At 35.4% G+C, this 24958-nt stretch overlaps 1 protein-coding gene across 1 annotated transcript; it reads left to right on the top strand.

The window, feature by feature from the left end:
• The first annotated feature begins 1774 nt into the window (after positions 1-1774).
• Positions 1775-11007, top strand: LOC149812761 (trihelix transcription factor DF1-like). The gene is made up of 3 exons (XM_089991585.1): positions 1775-2142; positions 9084-10170; positions 10569-11007. The coding sequence occupies exons 1-3, from the start codon at positions 1799-1801 to the stop codon at positions 10707-10709; spliced, it is 1572 nt and encodes a 523-aa protein (XP_089847711.1). The 5' UTR covers positions 1775-1798; the 3' UTR covers positions 10710-11007.
• The last annotated feature ends 13951 nt before the right edge of the window (positions 11008-24958 follow it).

Raw genomic sequence — 24958 nt, 5'->3', positions numbered from 1 at the left:
TGGTTGGTGAAGAAAGAAAGAGAGGGTGGCGGTGGTTGTCAATGAATACTGAGAGCCCATATAAAACTTGATAATTTTTTTTAATTTGTATCTTTTTATTATCACACTTTATTTATGTGCCTGAAAACCCCCTTTTTTATTAATCTAAACAAAGCTATTGAAAGAAGAGATTTTTAGCATGAGAGTGAGAGCTCGCCAAAGAGTGCAAAGGATTTTTTTTTGAAATGCTGAATTATTGAAACACTTTTTATATATGCCAAAAGAATCCTTTTTAGTGACGGTAAGCAAAATAGTGCCAATGAAAGAAGTTTTTTAGCATGAGAGGAGTAATGGGTAGGTGTTAAATAAAATATGCTAATTGATGCATGCTAAATGGGGTTTTCAGGGTTTATTTTATTTTATTTTTAAATTTTGATTGTACAGATGCGATCTATGTACTTGATTTTATAGGGATCAACTCTTTAAGTGCTCGATTCCAGTACATGGGTGGTATAAAATCTTTGTAAATTTTCAAGGCTCCAAATATCATTTTTCTCATAAAAAACACATGATCCAGGTATGGATTCCTCGTAAATCGACCATACCCAACACATTTATGGGGTCAGAATTACAAAAAAAAAAACAGGAGAAGAGCAAAAAAAAACCATTTAGCATTTACCCATACTCAGCATGAGAGAGAATGAGCTTGCCAAAGAGTGAAAATGATGAATTACTGACGCACTTCTTACGTGCACTAGAAAAAACTCTTTTTTACTAGCGCTAAGAGAAATTATGTGTACCAGAAAAACTCTTTTTTACTAGCACTAAGCAAAATAGTGCCCGTGAAAGAGGAGATTTTTAGCATGAGAGAGAGGCAGCCAAAGAGCCAAAATGATTTTTTTTGAAATGCCAAACTACTTTTTATATGCCTTGGAAAAAAAACCATTTTTTTTCTGGTGCACTTCTTTGTTTACCAAAAAAAAATATTTATATTGATGCACTTTTTATGTGAGTTGAAAGAAGTTTATTATACTGAAGCAAATATAACTCACTGTGTCACTAAATGCTCTTTTACTGGCGCCAACAAAAAAGATTTTTCTTGTACTGACTTGTTTTTTTCTTAAATCTCATCCTACGGATGCGACCAACATGCATGGTTTTATGGGGACTGGCTTTCGGATCGGCCGATTACTATGCATAAGTAGGAACTTTCAAGGTTTAAAAATCAACAAATCAGAATTCTTGTAAATATCTGCACATCCAAAAATCTCGTTTTTCCTGGAAAATACACGATCCTACGGTCGATTCCTAGCACACTGACCGTGTCGAACGCATCCACTGGTTGAGATTCGTGAAAAAAGCATAGAAATGCTCACACCCCAGTAAACATATTCTGGTAACTATGGTAGGGGTATCTCTAAATGTCATCAAGTTGACGTGACATCATGAGTTTAAAACTCACAAATGTGCATCTTTTGGCACAAGATCCAAGCTGGGTTCAAGAGGAGTTTGGGTTTTATGGCAATCAACTGGGTGAGTGAGGCAGTTTTTGTTTGATTTAAAATAAATATATAAGTTGGAACAAGTTATATTTTGAAATTTTATATGGAAATAAATGTAAATTCATTCAGTTTTTTTGAGGGGGGGAATAACGTATACTTTGCAATTTTATTGGATAAATTTAACCATAACTTATCTGCAGTGTCCTACATTTATGCACCGCAGGAGGTTAAAGTGTCCTCCCTTCCGCAACCACCAAGAAGGTAAATAAAAGGAACAGTAAAAAGAAGAGAGAGAGAGAGAGGAGAGAGAGAGAGATATGGAGGGGACGGAACCGGAACCCCCATTTGAATTCCCTCCGGTGGGAGTCTCACAGATTCCGTCAACACCCAACCACCAACCACCGACTCCTCCGGCCGATGGTCCGCCTGAGATCCGATGTCGACCGCTCCAGGCTCCGCCCTTGGCGGTGCTCCCGGTCTATTGCCGGAACCCCACTTCTCCGGCGGTCGCCCAGTTCGGCAAGGATTCGGAGAAGCGCGGGACCGCCAGAAACCGGTGGCCTCAGGCGGAGACCGCGGCATTGCTGAGGGTTCGTTCGGAGATGGACTCCGAGTTTAGGGATTCCAATCTCAAAGGGCCACTCTGGGAAGAAGTGTCGAGGTAAATCGATTCTTATCCTGGTTTTTCCCAACTTTTCCTGCGAAGGAGAAGGCAATTTACCAACTTATCGTGCTTTCTCTGGATAAGTTGATGCGGAAAAGTTTCGAGGCACATCTTAAGGTTGTTTTCTGATAAGTGGGGTGCATTCCAGAGACACCATAGGTGCGCTTTCGGTTGCACCCATTTATCCGGATAAGTGGGATAAGTTGGGAACTTGCATTTTCTTCCATCACGCAATTTCCAAACTTATCCCGCTTTTGTGCAACAGAACAATATGTACCGTTTGAAGTGCTTTCAACCATTGGAATTATAATAAAGATTTAGTAGTGGATGTTGGAATCTTTGGAGTGAAAGCTTTGTTTGTTTTTTAAATTCCAATCTATATATCAAATTTTTTGATGCATCTCTTTTTACCTGGTTGGCATGATATATCATTTACATTCACTAGGAACGTACATTATTTTGCTTCTGTTTTTTTATCAATTTTTAAGGAGAACCACAAGAGGGCATGGAATAGATGGCAAACTTTTCCACTACTCTCCCCTCGCTCCCATTGATTTGAACAAACACAAGGCCCTTTCTTGATGAAGGTAACACCCATTGTCATACACCATTTCTTAGAGATAGGATAAAAAAAACTTGTGTTTCTTTTTTGAGAAAAGGAATATCCGGTGAGAATTCATTTGATCGCCGTATCATTTAGTCTTTCTTGACCTTGACCAAGTAAATCAGTATCACGATCATATCCATGAATTTTGTGTGGTATGTGAAGGGTGGTACCTTGAGGATTTAAGATGCAAACTACTGACTTTCCATCCACAACATTACGAGATATTCTATTAATTAAATTGGTTACAGGATAAGTACTTGTCATAAAAGATTCTTTGCAAAAGCCATCCTAAGTAACAAGGTAAAAATTACCTCTAAAAGAAGCTTTTTTTTTTTGACTAATTTTTGTTATGCAGTGTCTTAGTGTGAAACTTGTGATTCAATACCACAGTCATGAAGGTATTTTTGCATGTGAGAGATAGAAAAGGGTGAAATAATAAATAGCGAAGAAACTTCTACTTCTCCTACTTGCCAGTGAAGGAATTGCAAAAGTACCATGTGGCATCGAATAGTAAATTCTTGAACTGAATGAAACTATTGAAAATAGAAATTACCAAAAATAAGAGATAAAAGTTTGAACCTTAAATTTGACCACCAAAGTGGTGGAATTTTCTTGTAGTGACCATATGAGTGATTCCAACCTGTGGTTTAACATCTCAATATTCATCTGATAAGCTTTCCAATACAAGGAGAATTGCCACAATCCAATATTGGCCTTAAAACTTGTATACATTTGAAGTTGACCTTCTATTTTGACCACTTTGATGTTTCCTTGATGATTCATGAAAGCTAAGGCTACATGTTCTGCATTTTTGTCAGCTCTTTGAAAATAGAATCAAGTGAAACTTAAGCTTTGTTGTAGTAAATATAGGTGTACCATAGGCTGAACGTCATAACTTTAATTGATTTTGATGTTCACATGAGAACAGAAAATTGATAACCACACAAGCCGATAAGAGTACAATATTGGAAACCACGCTAGATGATGTTCACACGAGAACAAAAAATCGATAACCACACAAAGTGATAAGAACAAAATATCGGTAACCACACAAGGCGATAAGAACAGAAAATTGGTATCCACACAAGAAGATTTATGTTGTTCGGTCGTTAAGACTTATGTCCACGGATGAACTCTCACTCTCTATATGATTTCTTGAGAGAAGAGAGGAGGTTCATATATTGATTTAGGTAACCACTTACATGACTGAAGTATCCCACGTTTTGTGGGATTTCTATGATTTTCTTCACCAACAAAACTTTCTCCTAACAATTTCTTTCTACAATTAAGAGATGTATGTTGACATGCATAGGACCTTGATTCATTGCCAATTACAATCTTTCGTTCATTATGTAAACATTGATTTTCATTGCTCTTAAGGAAACCGTTCTCATCTTTCTTTGTATAAGATGTTTCCTTCTTCTCCTTAGCTTCTTCTTAGGATGGGATTGTATGGGGGTCAACACTATTTGCACTAAAACCGACCATAGCAGCAACACGTCCTGGTTCTCTGACAACCCCCGTCAAGTTCATTATTCTAGGTTGGGCATTGAACTTGCTGCACATGATGTTGAACCTGTCTGCAGACAAAGCTTTGGTGAGGCCATCATCAAGCTAATTCTTGGATGATATATATTTGACCTGAGCCTTTTTTTTTGACACCCTGTCTCGAATGAAGTGAACATCTATTTAAATATGTTTGTTTTTGTTAAGGTGTACAAGAATAGCAGAGAGATAAGGAGCCCCTAAATTGTCTCACCATATGGTAGCCATCTCCGTCAAATTCACATTGAGTTCACGAATTAAGTATTTCACCATATGATTTCAATTGCAGCATTAGCCAGAGCACAATACTCCGACTTTGTACTAGATCTCGAAATTGTGGCTTGCTTTGTCGAACTCCATGACATAAGATTTGGCCCATAGAAAATGGCAAATCCTCCTGTAGACTTTCTGTCATCAGGACATCTTGCCCAGTCAGCATCAGAATAAGCATGAATATTTTGATCATGAGAAGGCCTGTTGAGGAACCCATGGTCCAAGGTTCCCTTTAGATATCGGAGGATACACTTTACAGCTCCCTAGTGAACATATGTTGGAGCATGCATGAATTACACACCTTGTTTACAACAAAAGAAATATTTGGGTGTGTCATAGTTGCATATTGAAGTGCACTTACAACACTTCTGTATAAAGTTGGATCTTTAAACTTTGACCCTGCATTAGCTGACAAGGGTGGAGAAGTAACCATAAGCGTCTTTATTGGCTTAGCCCCAATCATACCAGCCTGCTTCAAGGCCTTAGAAATATATTTTTGACTGTAACATGATCAATCATGAGTTTGAGTGTTGCACCTCTATCCCCAATAAGTAGTGCAAAGACCCTAAATCCTTCAAGGAAAATTCAGATCCAAGTTTGGATATGAGTTCAGATATAATTTTTTCTGAATTACCCATAACAATAATATCACCTACGTATATAAGCATGTAAACCAGATATTCTTTGTTTTTGAAGACAAACAGTGAGGTGTCTGTTCTGGCACTAACAAATCCCAACAACAAAAGGAATTCACTCAACCTTGAGAACCAAGCCTGGGGAGCCTGTTTTAATCCATATAGAGATCTCTAAAGCTTGCAAATATGTTGAGGATAACCAATCTTCAAAACCTGGAGCCTACTCCATGTAAACTTTCTCAAATAAATACCCATATAAGAAAGCATTTTGAATGTCCAATTGCTTTATCTGCCAACCTCTATTAACAACAATAGATAGAACCATCTGAATGGTTGTGGGTTTAACAACAGGACTAAAAGTCTCGAAATAGTCAGCCCCTCCTGTTGGCTACAGCCTTTGTTTACCAATCGAGCTTTATATCGCTCTATAGAGTCATCTACCTTGCGTATGAACTTGAAGCCATCCCACAACATGTTTATTCTTTTGGGATGGAACAAGAACCCATATTTGGTTTTTTATAAGGGCATCATATTCGCTTTGCATAGCAATTCGCCACTTAGGATCTTGATAGGCCTCTCTAAAGGTTACATTTTCATTGTCTTGGGTTAGAACAACAAGCCGAGCTTCAGCTATTGGGTATTTGGTGGCAGTATAGACTTTGGGTTTTAAAGTGTCATCTTGGTACCAGGTTATCATGTGATGAGTCCTAATTTGTTGGATCACAAGAATAGGAACAGGCTGGTCTGAATGGTGAGAGCTGGTTGGAATATTAGTTTGTGAAGAAGACTTACTCGAAGAACTGCATTCAATAACTGGGCTGGTCGATTGAGGCATGTTGGCTTGGGATAGATTATTTTCTTCTTTACTAGAGACAACACCAATGGGAGACTCATTCTAGTTAGGTAAGGGTTGAACTAAGATAATTGGAGGGCTAAGGATAGTGGGGCTTTGAGACTCATGGTTTCTTTGATCCAAGTGGCGAGCTCCTCTCTCTTCATTAAAAGGGAAGCTCTTTTCATTGAAAATCACATGATGAGAAATAAACATTCTTCCAGTCTTTAAATTCAAATAGTAATAACCATGATCATGAGGAACATAACCCATAAAACACATTTTTCATAAATTGGGTCTGAACGGGTCTCTATAGTGATTCTAAAAGCATTATACTCGTTGGGAAGACCTCTAAGAAGCTGCATTACTAAATCATCATCAACCGGCTTGGAGGCCATAGCTGATTGGTGTGCTATAGATTTAGCCCTATGCACATATTTAGCTATAGATTTATTGCTTTTCTTAAGGTCTTGTAGTTGAGATTTCAATTGCAATATTCAGGACCTTGAATGAGCTGCATATGACAATTTGAGTGCAGACCAAACATTATACGAGGTAGCCAACCCTACTACCTAACTATGAACAGATTTTGTCAACGATGACTGAATCCAACTGAGCAATAGTTGATCATATTTCTGCCATTCAATGTATGCAGGATTGATGTCAATAGACCATCAAGTAACATAGGAGGAGCAGACTTGCTCCCATCAATATATCCCGTCATATCATATGTGAGAAGCACATGTTTGAACTGTGACTCCCATAAAAGGTAATTTTCACCGATGAGTTTATAGCAAGAAAGTGGTGAAGATTGCTTGGTACCTGAGGGATAGACAGACCCACGATCATGCTTTGATTTTGATTCGCACCAGATGTAGAAGATGAAGACGAACTGCTAGAAGCCATAATTACAATCCACCAATTTATGGCTCTGATACCATAATCGATTTTGATATACGCACGAGAATGGAAAATCAATAACCACACAAGGCGATAAGAGCAAAATATCGGTAACCACACAGGGCGATAAGAACAGAAAATCAATAGCCACACAAGAAGATTTGCATGGTTCAGTCGTTAAGACCTACATCCACGGATGAACTCTCACTGTCTCTATGATTTCTTGAGGGCGATAAGAACAGAAAATCAGTAGCCACACAAGGAGGTTCATATATTGATTTAAGTAACCCCATTACATGGCTGAAGTATCCCACGTTTTGTGGGATTTCTATGATTTTTTTCACCAACAAGACTTTCTCCTAACAATTTCTTTCTATAAATAAGAGATGTATCTTGACATACATAGGACCTTGATTCATTGCCAATTACAATTGTTCCTTCATTATGTAAGCATTGATTTACATTGCTCTTAAGGAAATTGTTCTCCTTGTCTTTCTTTGTATAAGGTGTTTCCTTCTTCTCCTTGGCTTCCTTTGGATGGGATTGTACTGGGGTCCACATGATTTGCACTAGAACCCACCATAGCAGCAACACGTCCTGGTTCTCTAACAAGCTTAAATGCTAGAAGTAAAACTATTTTAACCTGGGACATTGGAGGTTAGAATCCAGCTAGGGGATATTCTAGCTTTCCTTCACACTTGTAAATTTTTATGATTTTGTATGATTAAAGAGTCATACATAGATGGATATTTGAGTAATACAAACTACAAAATACAGTCAACTGATGTGATTTCAGTGAATCAAAATTCATGTGATTTTGAACTGCATCACCTATTTTGAGCTTAGAAGATGGATGATGTATGCCAAGCACTTATGCTCTAAAAGAACACAGGGATCTTTTAAAGGATTAGGACTAGTGCAGTACATAACTGCATGTTGGAATGGTATCTGAAAGAGATGCTGCCATGTTTGTTATTCATAAAAGATTGATTCCCCTTTTCTCATCATGTTGGAAAATCATTTTGTAAATCATATATCACTTTTAATGGATTAATAATGTGCACATTGGTATCTTTGTTTGGCTTTCATGATTACCAAAACTTGCATAGTGTAAAGACACAGTGCAAGAAAAGTCAAGGAAAAACAGAAATGAAAGGATGAAAATTGGCTTTCATTTACTATGTTCATTTCTGTTATTGCTGGTATGATTTTCTTCCACATCATGGTTTTCCAAAATTGTTGACATGTTTGTAAGATTTTGCACACATTTTCTTCATCATCTTCTCAAGGAAAATCTTCATGTGCCAAGTAAATGTACAAAGAAACAACCCTCAGCCCTCCACCAAACAGATGATAACCGAATGACAAGCAACTACATGATTGCATAGCACCCATGTCAACTGGAAAACAAGAACATGGAGCTCAGGCCTATGTGCCCAAAACAATATCTACTTTGGTTGTCAACTGATTAGCACCATACGTTAATATACATTCATCAGAATTTTGTCTGTGCCAGCAAAAGACCATAGGCATCAGAACCTGCTAGTAAGGAAGATTAACATGGCTAGACTTCCATGCCCATAATTAGATTACAGGCTCCTAGGAATGCAATTTCTGGAGTACTAAGTTGACTGTGTTTTGAGCACGAGTCCTATGTTAGAAACATGTGCATATCAATCCGTAACTCACCATGAGATGTGATTGTGGATGTAGTACAAATATTATCTTTAATGGACAAAACAACTAGCATAATATTTGATAAATAAAAACAGAAAACCGCTAGATTATTGGTTTGGGGGAATATCACACGTGTGTGTGTGTGTGAGTGCGCCTGTACTTATTATGAACAGGTTATGTCAACTCCCTTTGAGTGCCATGGGTCTTTGACATTTATGATGTTGCATGTCATATGATTTTCTGTGCATAAATAAATTGCACAACATTTTTTTTATTTCTATTCTTAGTACGTGAGCTGTGCAGCATTTTTGGGCCCATGGAAGCTATTTTCTTGGTACAGCCCAATTATTTGATTATGATCAGAATTGTGTTCTTTTTTTCCAACTATGGTTTTTTTGCTGTCATTTTTTGCCAAGTGTGTCCATGGACATCCTACATGCAATGATAATTTGACTATGAATTTTTTTAGGAAACTTGCAGAATTTGGATACCACAGGGATGCTAAAAAGTGCAAAGAAAAATTTGAAAACATTTACAAGTACTATAGGAGAACCAAAGAAGGAAGAGCAGGCCGCCAAGATGGTAAAAGTTACAGATTTTTTAGAGAGCTGGAAGCACTGGATGCCAAGAGCATTGATAAACATATCACCCAAGACTTATTTGTGAACATTGATAGGTTCGAAAATACAAGACAATGTGATGTTTCTACTGAAGAGGCTGATTGTAATTATTACCCAACTATCAAATTTGATGCACAATTATTTGAGAACCTCGATATCTTCAACAATTGTGATCTTTTCGACTCGTCAGAAAGTGATTGTGATGATCCTGAATATAAGAAAAGATGGAGATCTGATAAGGGTCTCTGCATTTTGTTCAATAACTTCATCAAGCAGGTGATTGCAAGGCAGGATGCCATGAATAATAGGTTTCTAGAGATGTTGGAGAAGAGGGAGAATGATTTGATGATAAGAGAAGAAGCATGGAAGAAAGAAGAAATGGCAAGGGTTAGCAGAGATATAGAAATGATAGCTCATGAGAGGTCTCTGATTACTTCACGATATGTTGCTGCCATTCCCCTTTTACAAAAATTATGTGATAAACAAACCAAGTTACCCAATTTAGACTCTTCAATCGTGCACCAATTTGTAAATGCTGACATTGATCTGGAAGAATCACGCGAGAGCAAAGGTTTGACTTCAGGCTCAAGCAGTAGATGGCCAAGATGTGAAGTTCATGCATTGATAAAGCTTCGTACCTGGATAGGGTTGAAAGTTCACAATACAGGGCCCAAATGTAGACTTTGGGACGAGATAGCAGCTGGTATGGCCTGCTTGGGCTACAATCGTAGTGCAAAGAGGTGCAAAGAAAAATGGGAGAATATCAACAAATACTTCAGAAAAGCCAAGAGAAGCAACAGGAAACGCCCACATGATTCAAAGACATGTCCTTATTTTCACGAACTGGAGATCCTTTGTCAGAATGCCATGCTTGATTCCATCAGCATGCCTATGAATGACGCTAACATGATTAGCAATGAAGAAAATTTGGAACAGGTTATAAAAGGGTTCATTCAATGCATGCTTTCCTTTCACAGTTTCACACATAGAAATGCATATGCACTACCACATAGACATGCATGTACACCCACAAACACATGCACTACCACATAGACATGCATGAAGACACCACACAAACATGGGGATCTCTCTCTCTCATTGAGGAATAGCTTGGGGGATGATTCTTTGTTCACAATTTATCAGTCTATGCTCCTGCGCATGTTCCTTTTACTTTACCAACAATCCACGGAATAGAAACATTTGTAACCTGAAATACTTGAACTCTAGATGGTGTTGTGGTTTCAGTATATGTTCAAGAGCATGAAAATGTGCATGTGCGCATCTCTCATTCTATCGTTATTTTTCATATGTTTAATAACATGCATCTTTTACAGGTGAGTGGAAATTCAAGAGATGAAAGTTCTGCTGGGACAATTGTGACATCTCAGGCTGTTAAATCTGCCATGGATCTTCTCCCTTCATTAAAAGATGGGCGTGAGTTGGTTGAGGATTGTTTGGAGCTTGAAACTCTTTAGCTTAAGAGCCTAATTTCTTCAAGGTGCCTAGTCTTCTGCCCGAGTATACCTCATAAATGTTTGCAGGATGTTTTTATGATATCATCCACTTAATGCCAGAGGAATAAACATTTGGAAGAGTTTGTACAGAGTGGAAATGTTCGATAAATATGTGAATAATAAATCTATAGTTTAGTGCTGTCAGAACATCTTCCAACAATTTTTCCCCCTTATTGGCAACTATTCATCTACTGCTATTTCGTTTTCCAGTGCATCTTTTCTTGATTGGTGACAATGAATATTTCAGCTGTGGTTAGTATTTCTTTGTGCCTCTACAATCTGAGTTTTAAAACTAATTCGAAAGTGTTATATAATGCCACACAGAGTAGCATGGGTATCTTTCTTTGAACAGTTACAAAATGAGATGGTGATTTAGTTGAAGTATAGTTGACCTGTGTTAATTTATTTTTTAAATATTTTTCACACAATACCAATCTTTCATCACTTATGTTTCTGTTAGTTATTTTCCTACATGTAACACTGGTTGGAGAACATCACTTCTATTTGTTGTATTCATTTATTAAAGTATTCATTTATTAAAGATGTTTTGATTATCTAAAGCCTCCATTACTGGGATTGAATGTGATAGCTGGATAGATAAAGGCTTCACCATTATAACTGAGGATTCCAGATTCATTCTCCACTGGAGGTGATATCCTAAGTCGCCACAAGAAAAGTGTTCCTTTTGGGTGCATCGGGGATCATGCTTCTGCCGTATTCCAGGAACGGTGAAACACTGTTCCATTCCACACACACCCTGGGGGTGGTTTTTTCTTGTAAATATCAAGAAAAAAAATGATTCAAAACCCTAATCAAAGAAATTTTGTATTTTTTATATTTAATTCAAAAAAGCCTATTTTGAAAATCTCTAATTTGAGAGAGAGAAGGAGAAGAAAGAGAAATGAAGAAAAGGGAGAGAGAGAGAGAGAGAGTCGGGGTATACCCCCCTCCGCCCGATTTTTTTTAAGCGTATCGCGCCATCTCACCCCCCCCCCCCCTTTCCAGGGTGTGTGTGGAATGGAACCTATCTTTCTTACGGTCGTTGTTCTGGCAGCGTAAAACTCCATGGGCTTATCCCTTCCCCCCATAGAATCAAATTTCTTTAATTATGACTTTTATGTTTAATTTGATTTAGGCTTTTTTTTCTTTGAGGTTTGAAATGGGGCTTTTTATATTTAATTTTATAATTTATTTATGTTTTTTTTATAGTTTATTTTTCTTGTAGCTTAGGGTTTTTTGGTTTATTTATGTTCTATCTTCTTGCAGTTTATTTATTTTCAAATAAAAAATATGATTTCCTATTTGAGTCGAAACAAACATTGGACAAAGAACAGTTCTTACATAATAGACAAAACATGTGTTCTGTCTGTTCCGTTCAATCTTGGACAAGCAATCAACACACCCGCTTTCCATGAAAGATGATGCTTGGTCATTTTTTCCCCGATGCCCATTTTTTCACAAGTTCATATGTATCTAGTTGACTAGGTTTTGTTTCATTCACTTTATTCATGCATCCATCCATTTCTCCAAAATCTTTACTTTACTGGCATAGCTGAATTTTTTTCCATGGGGACCATAACACCTCTGGAATTAGAGACCTTGTCGTGCTGGTCTTAGCCTATCATACCTATGGGTTGCTGTCTCACCAGCGTAAAACCATGGGGGTACTCTCAACCCCCAAGCAGAGCAACCATGCTTTGCATTGCAAGAGGGAGTGCCCACATGAGGACTCTAACTTTGGAGTGCCCTTTATAAGACATTTATTTTTTTCTTAATACATATTTGGGGATAGACTTTTGTGGGTTCTTCTCCAAGTACAAACAATGAAACTGACAGCTCGATGTCAGATTTGGCATGCAGCCCACATAAGATTTGACCCTCAAGCAAACAAAGGATCTCAGATCTAAAGATTTGAGGTCCCTAAAACTACAGGAATACAAGGGTTTTTGGTCTAATGGAGAGAGGGAGGGTCATGTCTGGGATCCAAGGATATGAGATCCTAAAATCCCTAAAGTCAGTGATTGCCTCAAGTATGATATGAGAGACAATCAAACACACGTGAAGACACCCATTAGTAAAGGTACCAAAATGCCTATCCTATTTATCTTATTCAACTCATAATATCTTTATGAAAAATGATTGTATTGTACGTGTTAATTTGACACATTTTCTGAAATGCCTCACAATTTTTGCTATTCTCTTAAATATGTAACTATTTTTCGCAGAACAGTCTCTCTTCTCATATTTGTATCTCTCTTATCTGATGTCAAAAATGTTGCACTTTTATACTCGTTGGAAAGCTGAGACATAGGTTTGTAACTTTTCTATTTTTAGTCAAAACCGAAAACCCCTCTAGGGTTTCCATTTTTTAGTTCTAAAACTAGAATAGAAGCATGCTTTGCAGACTAGAACAGACGTGATTGCACCTTTTCTGTCTATTCTATGCTATTTTTTTGCTACCTACGCTGAAAATCGAGAAAAACATAAAAAAGAAAAGAGACAGACAAAGACATTAGCTTTCTAATGCCACAAAGATCACCTTGATCTAATAAATAATTAGGAAGAAACGTTCTTTGAAAGATAGATTGTTCAGTTATTCCATTCTACAGAGCATGCTTCTATTCTGGTTTTAGAACTAAAAATTGAGAACCCTAGAGGGTTTTCGTCTTTGACTCAAAACAAGAAAATTATAGGCATGTGTCTCAACTTTTCAACGATTATAAAAATATAGGTTTTTGATATCGGATCGAAGGGATACAGATTTGAGAACAAAGATTGTTCTGCAAAAAATATATGTGATTTTCTTCCTAAATATATTTGATTTTACTCTTAAATATGCAATTTTTCTCTTATATATGTGATTTTTCTTCTATATATGCGAAGTTCCTCCTATATATACGCTTTTCCTCCTATATATGAAAAGTTTTTCTTAAATATATGATTTTCTCCTAAATATATGCAGAGTTCCTCTTATACATGTGATTTTCTCCTAAATATATGCGGAGTTCCTCTTATATATGTGATTTTTCTCCTAAACATGTGATTTTCTATTAAATACATGCGATTTTCTAAGTTTAACAAGATGTTCACACATATTTTTATGCGAACTTCTGAGGTATATATGATTTTTCTCCTATACATGCAATTTTTCTCCTATATATTTTGAGTTCTTCCTATATATATGATTTTCCTTCTATATATGTGGAGTTCCTCCTAAATATATATAGAGTTCCTCTTATACATGCAATTTTCTCTTAAATATATGTGAATTTCTTCCTATATATGTTATTTTCCTCTTAAACATGTGATTTTTTAAGTTTAATAGAATGTTCACACCTATTTTTATGCAAAATTTTAAGGAATATGAAAACTTAGTCTTATATTTATGAAGTTTCGATGTTTGAGTTTAACAGGATGTTCACACCTATTTTTATGCTGGCTTCCTCATCCATGCATATATTTTATGCAGACTTCATTATTCTCATGTATATTTTATGTGGACTTCCTCATCCTCACATATATTTTATGTGAACTTCCTCATCGTTGCCTATATTACACAGTCTATCTTTCAGAGGACGTTTCTCTCTAACCTCTCATCAGATCAAGGTGATCTTGGTGGTGTTGAAAAGTTAACGTTCTGATTTATCTTTTTTTTTGTTATTTTTCTAGAATTTTGGCACAGGTGGCTGAAAAATATTATAGAACAAACAAAAAAGGTACAGTTGCGCTTGTTCATTTCTTATTTTAGGAACGCTATCGGGGTTGTATCTCAGTGCTCGTTTATCATTTTTCAGTGAATCAGGTATCATTAAAAAGTATTTTTGTCTAGTTTCTTTTTTATTTTTTGTGTTTTTTCATAATCTTTCATTTTATTAATCGAAACATCCTCTGAAGATAGATTGTTCAGTTGTTTCAGTCTGTAAAGTATATTTCTATTATGGTTTTGGAACTTAGAAATGGGAATCCTAGAGGGATTTTCGGTTCTGACTCAAAACATAAAAGTTATAGTCTTGTGTCTCAGCTTTCTAGTGACTATAAAAGCATAGGTTTTTTATGTTGGATCGGAGATATACAAATCTAAGAAGAAAGACTATTTTGTAAAAAATATTCACATATTTGAGAGGAAGTTCACATGTATGAAGGGTAAAAAGGTCTTTTTAAATTTAGATAATTACATTTTTATACATAAAAATTATCAAAAATTATAAGACATTTCGAAAAATGTGTCAAATTAGCCATATAGTATGGTCATTTTCTGATATCTTTATATAATTGAATATATCATGTAAACAATATATACTTCAGCCAATGATGTAGATGGCACTAATTTTTATTATAAATACTATGATTGGGGAAGGGGGACTATCCAACCAAAGGAAGGTTCAAAATGTACAACCAATGATAATTGATGGCATTTCTTCTCTAACAATCAAGTTTTTCATCGATCGAACTTTACATATTGAATTTTTATCATTCATTTAGTGAGCAATGTGTTTTGGATTATGAATTTTTCCTGTTTAGATGTGTTTTTAAAAGCTCTAAAAATCAATAACCTATGATATTTTATATTGCAAAGTTTTAAATCATTATGAGCCATCAATTTTTTACATTTCGAAAAACATGCCTATATGTCGTAAATTCTTTGTGTAAAGCATATTTCTTACTAAATAAATTATAAAAAACAAATATATGAGGTTCGATCAATGAGATGCTTACATGGCACCTGATTTTTATCTTCATTTTATATATGAGGTTCGATCATCGTTGGTTGTAGATTTTATCTTCATTTGGTTGGACAGTCCCCCTTCCTCCATTACTGAATCCAAACTAAAAAATATAACAAAAATGTTCATTTAACTATTTTCTTGACAAATTTGCCCTTTTGTTTGGTTGAAATCATGGCACTTAATTTTTTTAAGAGACACCTTACATGGCACCTGATTTTTTTAGGTGAACTTACATGTGCCTATTTTTTCGGGTGACTAACATGTGGTTTGACCAAGGCGTATAACTTTTCAGGTGACAAAAGTGTAAAACCATCAAGAAAATAAAATAAGTTGCCATGTTTGATATATTTTGAGAGTGAATTGGCTATGTTTGACATATTTCTCTAGTCTCAGTCAAAACACGACATAGTGCCAAAAGTGAGTGTATGTCACCATTTGATACTAGACCATTTGGAATACTTTGTGGGATGCATTAGTAAACTTTCTAGAGCCATTTGACTCTAGAGAGGTTAGAATACTTTGTGAGATGTTATACCACATCTCATGTGTTCTCCTCCTTTCTTTCGTATCAACTTTGTTTTATAAAGATTATATAGGCTTTTATGAACAAACAACTCCCTCTCTCTCTCTCTCACCCCCACATTATATATATAATGTGCAGCTTCCAGACCATTTATCCTCTTTAAAAAATATATTTGAACAAGTTTTTTACTTAATCCAAACTTATAGATGTGTTTATCATTGCTTAGTTACTAAAAAAACATGCTTTGGATCAAATCAATTTAACAAAAATTCTTGTTTTTTTAGTTAATCAAGTTTTTGGTGTAATATATACCATTGCTTTTTTTATTGAGCTAAAAATGCATCTAAACATAAAAATATGCTTAAACTAATACATGTTTTCTACTAAATAAAGCATAGAGATCACATCTATGTGTTTAAATTAAACAAAAAACACATGAAAGTATGTTTCTAAAAGAGTCTAGGACAATCTTGAAGATAAATGATAGGAAAGATACACATCTCTCTCTCTCTCTCTCTCTCTCTCTCTCTCTCTATATATATATATATATATATATATATATATATAAGAGAGCCTTTCACCCGTAACATGTGCACCTTTTGATGCCCTCAAAAGAAGATTGTTTTTAACATTATTTACTAAGTTGTATTGTTCGTCACAAGGGTAATCTTCCTTAAAAGCTCTAACAAATTCAAAAAAGACATGAAAGCTGCTTTAAATAGCTATGTCATTTTGAAAATCCTAAAGTGCTTATGTATTTTTTGTCACTGATGCCCCTCACACGAGTTCAAATTAAGCAAACGCTCGAAACTTTGTCTATTAAAAGCAGTTTAGGATGGTTTAAGAGGTCTCTCTCTCTCTCTCTCTCTCTCTCTCTCTCTCTCTCTCTCTCTCTCTCTCTCTCTCTCTCCATTCTTGGCCAGATGGATCCAAACAAGATCCAAATGGCTCAAATGATTCTAGATAAATCTTAATGAGGTGTTGTGTTGGAGGATCTGCTAAAAAAGATTGTAGAGATTGAGTTGCTTTTTCTCTTCCTATTTTTCCTCCTTCTAGTGTAGTGATATTCCAGATTTTGTGGTGTAAAATATCTTTTATAAATCAATGAGAATCGGCAACCTAGCTCATTGAGAGAGTGGACTTAAGTTCTATGGAACCGAACCACTATAAATTGTGTGTGAACTCCTTGGTTCTCATATCATAATATGACATCAAAACCATTGTGAAGTTGTGTGACTGTCTCAATTGTTATTCGTGCTACTGTGATTGTGTTGGGTTGTTGAGATCGAGTTGTTCACCTATAACTCCTTATCTCTTGGTTGATTTATTGTCTCTGTGGTGTGTTGTTGTGATTTTGCTTAGGGATGGGAGTGGACCAGGGCGCGGGCGTGAGACAAGGTCTACACTTTTGCCCCATCTCAAAATCTTGCCCTCCATCCCCACACGGGTTTTGATTTTAACCTCTATCCCTGTTTCATGTCCTCCATTCCCAGTCCAAACAGGGCGAGGTGGGGCGGAGCCCATTTCCCCTCGGTTCATTGTCATCCCTAAAGAAGGATTGAGGACAGGGCGGGGTGGGGCAAGGCAGGGATCGAGATGGGGTGGGAGAAAGCATAAGTTCATCCCCGCCTCCATTCTTGCACGGGTTTTGATTTTAACCTCCGTCCCCGCCTTCATCTTCGTTTCATGTCCTCCATCCCCAGTCCAAATGAGGCAGGGCCCCGTTTTCCCCCGGTCCGCTACCATCCCTAATTTTGCTGGATCTACTTCATCAAGCCAAAGTGCAGTCGTGTCTATTGTCTAGGTAACTCAGTGGAATGCTTTTGCCAACCTTGTGCCAATTAAACTTGATAAGAATAGTTACTTATTATAGAGGTCCCAATTTGAGATTGTTATGCTAAGCCAAGATATGCTGAAGTTTGTTGACATGTCATTTCTCTCCTAAAGTACATCTAGATGAAGCCACCAAAGCTGTTAACCCAGTTTTTCTGTCATAGAATCTGTCAGACCAATTGGCCTTGAGTTGAAACTCTGTGATGGTTGGAAATGGGGTGTAGCTGATTTCTAACAGTGGTACTCTCTTTCTTCCCTCATCTAATTGTGAGTTTATTTTAAGTAGTAATTTACATGCTTTGGGTAGTGCTCATAATCTCATATCTGTTGGGCATTTTACAAGGAATAATAATTGCACCTTTACTTTTACTAAAACTGGTTTTATTATAAAGGATCAGCAAACAAGGGATATCCTACAACAAGGACCGATTTGTGATCGGCTCTATCCTTTCAAACCAATTATGAAGAATAAGAAGTATGTTGTCGATGGTGGAGATGTTTTCAATAAGCAGCCATATGCATTCTTGGCCAAATGGGTGACTATGTCAGAGTTGCATAAGCGATTTGATCACCCACATCAAATGAATTTGACTTATCTTTATGATATGATTAAAGTTTGTGGTGAACTTGATACTTGCTCTAGTTGTTTGTGAGGAAAGAGTTACAAGTTACCCTTTAATGACTCCACCACACAAGCACATGCTCCTTTTAAGATTGTTCATGGTAATTTACGGGAGCCATCACCCATTATTTCTCGTGAAGGTTATCATTTTTATCTTTTGTTTGTGGATAAATTTTCAAGGTTCACATGGTTATTTCCGTTTGCTTGTAAACAAAGTACTTCAAAGTGTTTTGAAAAATTTCAATTGGTTGTTGAGAAACACCTTGGAATCCAAATCAAAACTCTTCACAGTGACGCTAGAAGAAAATTTTCAAGTTATCGGTTTTTAGAATCTAAAGGCAATAGGGTATTTTTTATCAGTTTTCTTGGCCACACACTCCCCAACACAATGGGCTTGAGCATATACATGTTGAATAGGGTTTTCCTATGTTTTTTTTGCCTCATTGCTTCTCTATTTTTAGTTTGATGTGTTCGATATGACTACCTTTCCTATCAATCATATGCTATCAGTCATATTGAATTTTAAAGCTTCATTTGAGTTAATGAATCAAAGGCCTGACTATAGTCAAATGCATACATTTGAGTGGACATGCTACCCTTATAGTGACACCTCGAAAGTCTAAAAATATTTTTTTTCTAACTCTTTTTAAAAAATAGTGAAAGTTTCTAGTTTTTTTTAGAGTTGAACTGGCATTAACCTTAGTCACACCGCAGTTTTTTAAGTAAAAACCATTCATTAATTTAAAGTAACAAAAATAATTGCATTCATTTCATTGAATGAAATATCAACATTTTACAACAAAAATAACAATAGACTCTCAGATGCAGTCCAATTCATTCCAAAAATACCTTTGAGTCTTTGTACACTGCGTTATTCATCCACCTACTCATGCGAGCCTGAAAAAAAAATAAATTAAGGAGTCATGAGACAACTTAATATCTCAGTATAATTCTACAAACCCTTACTCGATCTCTAGTATACATTAAGAATTATTAATCAAAAAGTCATCATTTATATAACATTACATTGTAACATGTAATTTATGCGTAACAATTATGCATATTACATAACTTGCCTGTATGACATGCGATAATTTGTATATTTTTATTTAAAATTCTTTTGAATTACTTGACATGCTTGCAACCATCACAAATTAAGTGATTATCCTGATTCAACTCTCGAGACACCACTTCTCGGGCCACTTTGGGCTCTCAGGCCTCCCAAGGGTATGCATTCAAACATATATTTTAAACTCCTGGAGGAACACCGAAACACTTGCACTAAAGTCGAGGATTCTTCATCAAGACATCCCTCTCCCTAGAACCTAGAGTTCAGGATACTTCATCCCTCTCCCTAGAACCCAGAGTTTGGGATACTTCGTCCCTCTCTCCGTAGTCAATGTAATGCACTAGGCATATGGTCGTTGCTCTACCTTTGACTCGAGTATCAGAGCTCGTTGTCTCCTAAGCCACCGTGGAGAGGGACAGGTTCACATTTGATCATTAACAGAATCATCAAAGCATATTCATGTCAACACATATCCCACAGGGTTGGTGTATGTGTTTGTTCACATTTAACGAGCAATGTCACCACATCTTTCAGGGTGTGATTGTCATCCCATCTTTAAGAGAGTGACAAATTTTATTGTAACTTATAATTAACTTTTTGAGGATATTTTCTTTCAATACATGTCATTTCTCAAAGTAAATGTAACATGTCACAATTCAAATCATATCATGAAGTTATACTTGGGTTAAATACCCATAAAATTCATGATATTCATCTCATATGTATCGTACATCATATCATATTTGTCATACTTGTAAAATTTAAATTCTGAATAGAAAAAATTTTAACATACGAAGTGAGCATTCACATGAAAAGTATCCAATGCATTATAACATGGATTTACTCTGCTCTTTTTCAAATAGGTCCCTAGACACATTTCAGGACTATAAGTTTGTACATTTAACTCAATTATAACCCTTCATGCATATGTCATACTTGCATACATATATCATATGATTTTCATTCATCTATGCATGTACATACCATAATTGTAAACATGCATCATTCATCATTCATCATTCATCATTCATGTACATGTTTTGTTAAGCTTGCAAATATCTAACATGCTTTTCATAAAAAAAAATTATATCATATCATGCTTAAACAATAATTATAAAACCTATCAATTACAAAAAATCATAATTATTGATCCTATTTCTTAGATCTAGAAATTCCTAATTTTTTATTTATTTTGACTGGGATATATATATATATATCCTAAAATCCCAAAACTTTATACCCATATTTGAATGTGAATTAGGAAAGTACTCTAAACCATTTGCGATTTCTATAGAGTTTCCCCTATTTCAGGTCATAGATTCTTTGCAAATTTTGGTATAACTTATCCTATATCAAGTCATAAATTCTAAAATTTTTGGTAGAACTTATTCTATATCAAGTCATAAATTCTGAAAATTTTGACAGAACTTACTCTATATCAAGTCACAAATTCTAAAAAATTCGACGAAACTTACTCTATATCAAGTCATAAATTCTAAAAATTTTGACAGAACATACTCTATATCAAGTCATAAATTTTAAAAATTTTGATAGAATTTGCCTTGAGAAGCTATATTGAAGAAAGCATACTAGAATCTAGTAAGTTTTGAGGAATCATACCATATATACATTCTAAATTTGTCAAAATTTCTTTTGGAGCTGGCTGAATCTCTCACACTAACTGAGTATGGCAAAAGATTAAAGGCCAAAGAAACTAAACTAACCTCCCTTTGAATTTTCTAAGAGAAGAGAAGAGAGAGAGAGAGAGAGGAGAAACTTGTATAGAGAGAGGAGAAAAAGGGGTTATTTATAATCAAGGGGGTGGGATGCCCCCTAGGTGTCACCCAAGGAGGAAGGGCTGACAGCTTCTCATTTGTTCATTTAGGAAAATCTCATTTATACTTTTTTTTTGTATTTCAAAATAAATACCTTAAAAGAATTTATTTTACCCTTCATCTATATTATTATTTACTAATATGTCCTTGGTTTGGATTTATTTGGATTACGATCCAAATCCAACAAAAGTTCACTATCCAAAAAAAGATTCAGACCCAACAAAAGATTTAGATCTAAATTTTATTTGAATCAGATTTCTTTGGGTTTGGATCGCTCCATAGATCCAATCTAAAATTATGTCTTTGATAAATTTTTATTTTATAAAAATCAAGGTTATTACACTTATCTTGTTCCCTACAGAGAACACAAGATGCAGCGCAAAACCAATGTGTAAATCTTTCTTGGGAATGGGGCCTAGCACAAAGGTTTTTATTGCTATGATCTTGTCATTAAACAAAGTTTGATGCTGCACCATGTTTTCTATCTCACAACTTTTATTTATGCTGGAACCAAACTCCTATAATAGCTGAAGATGTTGCCAAATGGATTTCTTAAAAGGAGAATATGAAGACCCACACTGTTGTTCAAAACCAAGGAAATGTAGTCACCTTAGTCAATCAACAACTGATACATCAAATTGTCCTACCACCCTTAGACAACAATGAAGCCAATGATCCAAACCAAAATCACACTCATAGATGCAACCTTATTTGATTAATATTTGACTCTATAGATGCATTCAACATAGCCCATTTACTAGGAAATGCACATTGGATAGAGTCGTTTTGACATAAAAACATGATTTCATCAATCATGAATTTTTCACATGTTAAAATTTGAAGCCTATAAAAAATCAACTTATATGATGCAATCAAAGAGTATGATAAGAAATAGGGTTGCTTTTACTAGAGAGTATGGCACAAACGAGAGTAGCCTCTTATATATATATATATATATAGTGGTAGCTGCCCAATCATTATAAGCCCAACAAAAATTGAGAGCGTCCACTGAGCATTTTTTTTCCGCCAAAAGACTTTTTGGCGACTTTTCTCATTGCTAAAGTTTTTAGAGGCAACAAAAGTCTCCGCTAAAGGTCGTTTGGTAGAAAAAAAATGCTGAGCCTCCATTGCGCTGCACGATAAATGCTCAGCTACCACTTTTTCATACACATATATATATATTATATAAGAGAGAGATAGATAGATAGATATAGAGAGAGAGAGTAAGTAATGGGTCAGTGCTAAACCCATATGGTGCTAAAACCGTGTGCTAAATGCATTTTTCAGCTTCTCTAGTGCTTTTTATGCAGTTCCGGCCCTATAAATGTGTTGGGCATGGCCGATTTACTAAGAATCCATATCTGGATCATGTGTTTTAGATGAAAAAAATGATGTTTGGAGCTTCAAAAATTTACAAAGATTTTGGACTGTTGATTTTTTGAACTTTATAAAAACCCGCCCATGTGTTGGAATCAAACGCTTCAAGAGCTGATCCCTATAAAATCAGATCACATTTGTACGGTCAGAATTTTAAAATAAGATGAAAAAAGCCTAAAAAACCTATTTAGCACATGGTTTAGCATGGACCCATTAATATATATATATATATGTTCATTGTATCGAAAGGGTGTTTGGTTGGTCCCTTTAAAATTTAAATGTAATTATGGATAAATCAAACATAAGATTTACTATATCTTACAAAGTCAAATTGGTAAGTTTGTCACGAGCTCACGTATAAACGTGGATGAGATAAAATTTGTTGCATCTAATTCTGTCCCAAATGTGTTGTGTTTAAAACTTAATTATCTCAAAACTTGCAACCAAGCACCACCCTTGTTTAAGTTTCTATCAAATATACCATGGATATTTTGAAAGGCTTCATCGATTTTACTTGTTGAGGATATTCATGCATCTCTTGCTTTTTACTTATTGGAATTTTTTGTTGGTGGCTTCAATCGTTTTTACTTATTATTTATTTATTTATTTGATATTTTACTAAGAGAAACTGCCCCAGGCGCATAGACCTAGTCACATTGGCTCAGCCAGCCATACTTACGGCTGCCGTCCTGTCGGCGTAAAACTCCAAGGACTTACCACTTGACCCAAAAGAGTCGCCAAGCTCGGGCTTATGCAGGAGGTAACACCTATGGGATTTGAACCTAGACTTCCCGTTAAGCACCCTGAGCCCCATCCCACTATGCCGAACCCCTTACATGTAGGATTTTATTTCATCGTTGTACAAGCCAAAAATTACACAACTATTTACACGTAATGATTTGTTTCCATCTGATAGGAGAAAAAGAAAAGGTACAATTCCAGTTAGAGACCTACCTTTTGCTTGATATTTCAAAAGAGTCCCACGTTTTTCTATGATGGCATATCAAAATCCCATTTTTTACCCAAATTATCAACTACAGACCAGAAAGTTAATTTCATGATTAAGATTAATATAAAAATATCATTCTTAACTTTTGCTTTGAAAATATGTTTTGCATATTTTATTATGCAATAGGGGCAGTTTAATCATTTTATTTTAGGTAACTTACCATCAACTTGAATTACAAGGTCTCTACTTGACAGTTTTCATTAAAAGTCGAGTCCTAAAATATTATTTAAGAAAATATGATACTCTTTTTGAAATATCAGACAAACAGATTGAGACTTTAAATGAAAACCTCCCCTCCACCTCCTCCCTCAACAAAAAAAAATACCCAAAATGTAATTTGCATACACATTTAGTGGTCTCAAGTTTCAAATGTTTAAGATACAATCATAACCTTTCTTTCAGTGAAATTGCTTGTTAAACCCTAAGCATATTAGTCACAGAAGTAAGGGCTACAAAAGTGAGGTTCAGTAATTTGTGTGTAACAAAAGGTTAAAAATGTCATTGCAAAAGTTAGCCAAGGTTATGTAAACAAAAAGCAACTCAGACGATCATTTGAGTAAATTTTTAAAAGGTCAGACCTCTATCTTAAATATTTGAAAGCTAGGGTGGTTAAATATAATTTTTTCATATGTTAAACACTTATATATAAAGAGTAATGTCGCATTACTCTGGAGCATGTGCGAGTTGCATCTTCACAATCAGACTTCATAGATGCATTCAACATTGTTATTTAATAAGAATCATGCCTTGGATCATGTTTTTTAGACTAGAAATAAATCATGAAATTTTGGCATATTGTGGGCCATCTATTTTTGAAGATTTTGAAAACCTGCATGTAAGTCACAATCACACGATTCAGAACTTCTTTTCTACTAAAAACAGGCATGCATATCATATCTATATGGTTCAATAAAAAAAACTCAAGAACTTGAAAAACTAAAGCTTTTATTAGGTGGTGTAGGTACCCTCGAAGTGTTGTGATTTTGGGCCGCTAGCTCAAGATCATATTAGGTTGATATTGATATAATTAAGTAACACAAATAATTATAATAAAACCAACAAAAAAGCAAATAATCACAAGAAAAAATGTTACGTAGTTCTATAAAATAGTCTACATCTACGTGAAATAGTATTGAGAGCCTTTATTGACATAATCAATCACCAATATAAGAGAGAATAAATAAAACCACAAACGAAAACAACTTCACCTACCGT

This window comes from Nuphar pumila, chromosome 16 (genome assembly GCF_984573655.1).
Source record: "Nuphar pumila chromosome 16, dmNupPumi1.hap1.1, whole genome shotgun sequence".
Taxonomy (NCBI): Eukaryota; Viridiplantae; Streptophyta; class Magnoliopsida; order Nymphaeales; family Nymphaeaceae; genus Nuphar; species Nuphar pumila.
Note: the sequence above shows the minus strand (reverse complement) of the source record. Positions and strands in the feature narration are given on the sequence as shown.